This window comes from Chenopodium album, chromosome 4 (genome assembly GCF_948465745.1).
Source record: "Chenopodium album chromosome 4, dcCheAlbu1.1, whole genome shotgun sequence".
Classification (NCBI taxonomy): domain Eukaryota; kingdom Viridiplantae; phylum Streptophyta; class Magnoliopsida; order Caryophyllales; family Amaranthaceae; genus Chenopodium; species Chenopodium album.
This window is the reverse complement of record NC_137837.1, coordinates 2,274,300-2,280,847: the sequence shown is the minus strand read 5'-3', so window position 1 is coordinate 2,280,847 and position 6,548 is coordinate 2,274,300. Positions and strand designations below refer to the sequence as shown.

Here is a 6,548-nt window from a genome sequence, read left to right as displayed (position 1 = left end):
TTATTCGTTTTTGAATAAAAATAAGAGAGAGTTAGCGCGCGTCTTTTAAATTGTGGCATGGGTTCTTAGTTTCTTACTTCTTATATAGATAATTATGGAGTATTCTACAGTTCTACTACTAAGGGCCTTAGGGACTAGGGAGTGCTTAGTTGCTTAGGGTAGCTCGACTTCGTGTTAGGGTAGCTCGACTTGACACATTATGTCTATTTTTGGTGGTGGATCGAAAAAAGTGGGGTTGGATGTCGTGGGGACCGATATGGTGGGTTCGGGATTCACGTGGTACAAATTAGAGGGGACGGTATGATATAATAATAGTCATGGACCATTTTATATTACACTTTAAAAAAAGGGTAAAATTGTCCCTTCATGTAAAAATAGGAGCGATGTTTAGCAGTTCACAAAACGGTAAATCATATCCTAGAGCTGTAATCCTTGTAGAATTGTATATCCTTATAACCGACCTATTTTCATCTGAGTACTATAAAAATAGGAAAGCGAATAAGATTTGGTTTAGACGAGACGGTTTCAAAAACACAAAAAATTAGGTTTAGACTCGATACAATTTTCAATCGAAAAAACAATTAGGGTTTGGTGAAAGTGTGGAAATTCTGAATCAATGGAGGTTGAGCGTAGAACATACGAAGAATTTGAAAGATATGAAAACGGATTTGATGATTTCTTGATGAAATACGTGGATGATAATGATGAAGGTAAAGAAGACGGATTCGATGAATTTCTGAGGAAATACGCGTATGATAATGATGAATTGTCGAATGCGGAATCGAGTGATTATGACAATGAGTTGAAGATCTTGAAGAATTTGTTCCAGAAAATTAATCTCTCTACCAAGAATCGTGAATTGCACGCCTTGAATTACATTGAAATTATGAACAAGTTCAAAGATGTTGTGATTGATGTTTCTGACGCCTGCACTATTCAAGTTGATGCTCTTGAATTGATTTCACAATTGAAAGACCACTTCGCTTACTATAATCTCACCGGCTTCTTTGTTGATTGTCACCTCAAATACAACCTTGAGGTATGTTTAAATTTAAATTTCTTGCAATTCCTGTATTTATTTATTTAATTGATTGATGATTGATGATATACTATAAATTGATGAATTTTCAGAATTTTGATGATCCGATAAGGTACAACTACGATGAAAGAGTTTGTGGTGGTGTAGGGGCAGTTGATGATGTGGAATCTCACGCCGAATTAGCCCGTGAAGCAATCGATAAGTATAACCATCACAAGGTTTGTATATATTAAATTTATAACTATATCAATCGTATCATATCGATATCGTGTATTATTAAGGAAATTTAATGTTTCTCGGGAATAAATCTAACAAGTTTTTCATTATTGTGGGCTTCGCAATTGAATGAAGTTGTTGATTTATTTACGAAAATGTCAAAAACAACTATGAGAAACTGGGGCATCCCCGTATTATTATTGTTATTGACTCGATCATGATTGATTTGTAGGGAGCAAAGCTGAAGTTGGTGCGGATGATAAAGATGAATGTTATGTTTACCTTTCTTATTCGTTACTACATTACATTTTCTGCCATTGATGAAGATACCGGCTGTATTGCTACATACCAAGCTGCACTGGCAGTTCGATATCCAGTCTCCATTCTCGGCTTCTTGAGAGATGTTGATGCCAATAAATTCCTCTCTATTCTTTCAATCAAAGGTATAAATTAATTTTATTACCTATCGTTGGAATAATAATTAATACTCGATCAAAAGTTGCATATAATATGTACTCATAGTCACTGTTATTGTCATTAGGATCATAGGGTTTAATTGGGAAGAATTAATTAATTAATTAATTAATTGATTGATTGTATTTCCACCTTCTTATGCCTAATCATGTAATAACAATGATTCAGTAAGTTGATAAGCTGATGTACATGCGAATGATTGATTCTAGTGTAATCACAAATCACAATTAAGCAATATGTTGTTTCTGTCTGCTAATGTTGATGTTGTAATTTGATTGTAATTCTCTAACTTTAGTTTGCTTCTTAACGAGCACTCACGTTAAGCTCATGTACATGCAGGGGCAGAAGAAGAAGCGAATTATAATTTGAATTTTCGGGCATCTATCCTAGCTGAACATCAACTCAATGCTGAATCAAGCAGATGTAACAGTGTCAGCTCTGCATCTCATGATATACATGCAGGGGTAGTAGAAGAAATGAAGTATAACTTGATTGATGGGGCACCTTCCTCACCTAATAATCTAATACTTGTCGAGTGAAAGATGAATCAAGCAGCTGTAGCAGTTTCAGGTCTGATAGTGGTGCATCAGAGATGTCATGGGTGGCTAATGAACCGCGTGGGTATAAGTTGAAGCCTGAATAAAGACTCCAAACTGAGTAGCAGAGGATTTTATCGACCTATGAATGTATGGGAATTGCTGTGAATGGGACTAGTTGAAACAGCTTCCTGCAATCAAACTCTGCTTCTTTTACCTTAATTGCTCATTATCATTATGTTGTGCCAAATACCTCTTGCTACAACTATCTTCTGTTACTATGCCTTATACTAGTAATACTTTGTTGCAATACACATTTTATGATCATTTTTTTCTTTGAAAATTTTCAGGTCTACATTTATATCTTTTTCTTTATTGTAATTGAATGAGATAGCATGTTGGATCCTGATTATAGTGTAGCTTACATATCGAGACAAGGATAAATGATAACCTGATTAGGTCCAGAAGTTTTCTCAAAAATCTCCCCATCATTCATCAACAATAGACAAAGTTAATAGACACTAAACGCAGATTAGTCTTAATAAACTTACTAGCTGTGCTGATTTCGTGACGTTGAGGCCCTTGAGGGCAGTTATAACCATCATTACAATCCGCATTAGCCTCTGTAAGCAGGAGTTTGGGATAGCCTATTAGCCTTTATCTTGGCTCTTCAGGGCAGTCATAACCATCATTACAATCCGCATTAGCCTCTGTAAGCAGGAGTTTGGGATTGCCTTTATCTTGGACACGCCTTCAATGATCTTGGTTTTGTAGATCACCTTGTACAATTCCTGATCAATTTCGTCTTTCCACTTCAAGCCATTACCTATAATGTATTCCCTTAGAATTGTCAGCACCACTTCTTTCCCTTTTTATTGAAAATACGAAGTAGGAGAGAGTTTTATTGAAAATATCTCCGATGAAGGGAGTAATGAGGTTCGGGAAGAGAGGAATGCGGCTAAGCCCGAAGTACATTGGACCCTACAAGATTATCCAAAGGGTGGGAAAGGTAGCCTGCAAGTTGGATTTGCCTAACGAGCTAGAAAGAGTTCACAGCGTGTTCCATGTGAGCCAAATTCGGAAATACATACCAGATGTTTCCCATGTTTTACAGCCTGAAACTATATCGAAATGGACGGAAACTTGACTTATGAGGAAAGACCTGTGAAGAATTTGGATAGTAAAGTGAGAAGCACTAGGAACAAGCTAAGGATGTTAAAATAGTCAAGGTTTTATGGTCAAACCATAAAACCGAGGAAGCTACTTGGGAAGCCGAAGCAGATATGAGGAAAAGATATCCAGAGTTGTTTTCTGAGGTCAGTAGTCGAGTTACGGGGGCATAACTCCTTTTAAAGGGGGTAGAATACGATAGAGTATCGCGCTTTTGCCATTATTTTTGGTTAGTTTTTGAGTCATTTTGAGTTGTTATGTGTTGTGCTTGATCATAATTTGAACCGTTCTGAGTCATTATAAGTTGTGCATGAGTCAATTTGTACTAACTTGGATTATTTAACCAACCTTTTACTCAAGTTTCGAGGTCGAAATTTCTTTTAAGAGGGTAGACTGTAATACCTCGTATTTTTTAAGCCACTTATTATTAACTATGAATTTTTCCGAAACATTTTATTATTATACAAAAATATTAATATGATTTTACGAAGATAATTTTATAATTATACTTTATAAAGGTTTTAATTATACGAGTCAAAGTTAAAATTTATCATACCCAAATATCGGAGTTCAATTGATAATATTTTCCCGGGTCAAGAAACCTTGTTTTCAAATTACAAAATATCAATTTCATTTCTTAAACCCAAACACATATTTGTAGTACACTAATACTACACAAAGCCAATACTCCAATCGATCTAGCCATCTTTCTACTTCATCAAATTGGCATGTATCAAAAAATAAATAAATAAATAAATAAAATTTATGGAGCTATGTCGGCAAGAGGGGGAAAACCCACCCTTTTGCTTCCTTCATTGATGAAGGTTGAACAAGGAACACTACCTTCCCTATAAATAGCCATGGGAACATAATCTACTTCACCATCTCCTACTTCCTCTTCTTACTTTCCTTCTCCTTTCTCCTTCCTCCTCCATATTCACCTTCTTTTAGCTTTCATTTTGTGGTCTTGAGCTCCTCACGAGCACCTCCTTGCTGCCACCTTGCTGCCGCCACGCACTCGACCACCACCTTGCCGCCACCTCCTTCCTTGTTGTTGTTGACTGCAAGTCCCAAGCTACTACCATACTTCTTTAACTTTCTATCTTGCACTACTATGTCCTACTACTACTACTACTACTACTAAGTACTAGTAGTACTACTACTATTCCTACATCTATGTACTACTACTACTTCCTGTTATTATCATTATTATTATTATTACTATCATCTTTAATGTGAATTCTTAAAGATTTATAAAAACAAATGTTAAATTTAAAAAAAAAAAAAAAGGGGTTAAAATAATCAATTGTTCGATCATGCACAACTAGTCAAATAAAGTCGGTATTCTAAGTCCTCATGTCCATGGGTTGGAAAGTATTTGATTAGGATTATTGGTTTGTTATAGGAGGAATTTCCGGTTCGTAACTAGGAACCCCGTGTTTGTTTCGCAAAGATCGAGGTACGTACACGTGGCTAGATCTTTTATAAAATGACTTTTATATGCAACGTGATTTACATGTTAAGTGATTTCGAACCATGTTTAAATGATTGTGAAATATATTTCGGTGAAACATGTTTTAATCGTTTAATCTTAAGTATTTAAATATTTTATACGGTTGATTATAAACTTGTATTGGTATTCAAGATGTTTAAAAAAGAAGTTTTATTGTTGATATTAACCCGAGTACGGGATATTGAAAAGTTTATTTATCAGGATTTATTCCTTGGATCTTTGGATTTTTAACTCCCACTATGCGGAGTAAATTGAAGACTATGAACTTTGTATGACCTAGTCTTTCACTCTTTCCCCTTGATAGCACTATGTAAAGGAGTTACTAGCTTGGGGGTGTGCACACTTAGATGGGAAAATGATTTATGAAAATATGGATTGATCCATCCTATTCGGAATTATCTTTGGAAAGTTGGTTATTTCGGAAATTGGTTCTTTTGACAAGTTTTAATACATGAATTTCTATTCATGAATGGTTTGGATAAATTATGATTTATTAAAGTCAATTCTCTTCGAAAGCATTTTTAATTAATTAAATTGATTTTACATGTCTAGCATTTGTATGTACTTAGTATCTTGGCTTATACGTATTTGTTTTATTTTGGCTTCGCCCTACTTATCATTAATGATGAGTAAATAGGTTATGGCGACCAGACGACATGAATTATATGCTGCATTGGGGACGATGGGTGGTGATCACCTAGTTTAATTTAGTCAACATAGTATCAATGTTTTAGTTGCTCCAGAAGTGTTTCAAAACTATTATTATTATTAATAAAAGATAAGTACTATTTTACGCTGCAAAACTTTGTTAAGCTTTACGTAATCACGTGGCGGTAATACTCCCAAGTTACTCCCTAAAGTTGGATTATTATTGTTAAATATTAGAGAGTAATTTGGGGTGTTACATTGAAAATGAACATATATACATTTATATGTGAATAACCATGTGTATTAATATTGTACTATGTAATAAATATCTATCAAAATGAATAACCATGATTTGTTGCTATTTTTATGAACCAACTTTAATAATTTGTTGCTAAATTTAAGAACCAACATTAATAATTTGTTACTATTTTAGGAACTAACATTAATAATTTGTTGCCAAAGTTGGCAAAGAATGCACCAAAAACAACAACCATTATGGAAACTATATTTAAATAGATGCAATATTGCAACAAAATTGTTTTGCAACTGGTAGCCAAAATCTCATGGTTACAAGCCTTTTAGCAACAACAAAATTTTGTTTTCAACTCGCTGCTAAATAAAGTTGACAACAAATTTTTTGGTGAATAACAACAAATTTTAGTTGATGCTATATTGACTTAATTTTGTAGTGATATAAAAATAAATGAACATCTTATTTCATTAATATTGCAATGTACATCTATTAAAATGAATTGATCTAAATGAAAATGGATATCTGTTAATATGAAAATAGATATTAAAATATACAATACGATTCCACACATATTATTAAAGACAATAAACTTCTCGATCCGAATTTGAAAAATTCAAGCTCATGTTGTTGGTTCATGTTGCTTGACGAATCCATGCCTTCTAAATCTCCTTATTTCGGTTGTCTTCCTTTTTTTCCTTG

The 6,548-nt window shown here is 34.0% G+C and overlaps 1 protein-coding gene across 1 annotated transcript; it reads left to right on the top strand.

The window, feature by feature from the left end:
- The first annotated feature begins 478 nt into the window (after positions 1–478).
- On the top strand, positions 479–2,626 carry LOC145626292 (uncharacterized). Its single transcript, XM_081678722.1, has 4 exons — positions 479–1,039; positions 1,132–1,257; positions 1,488–1,698; positions 2,069–2,626. The coding sequence occupies exons 1-4, from the start codon at positions 617–619 to the stop codon at positions 2,266–2,268; spliced, it is 960 nt and encodes a 319-aa protein (XP_081534848.1). The 5' UTR covers positions 479–616; the 3' UTR covers positions 2,269–2,626.
- The last annotated feature ends 3,922 nt before the right edge of the window (positions 2,627–6,548 follow it).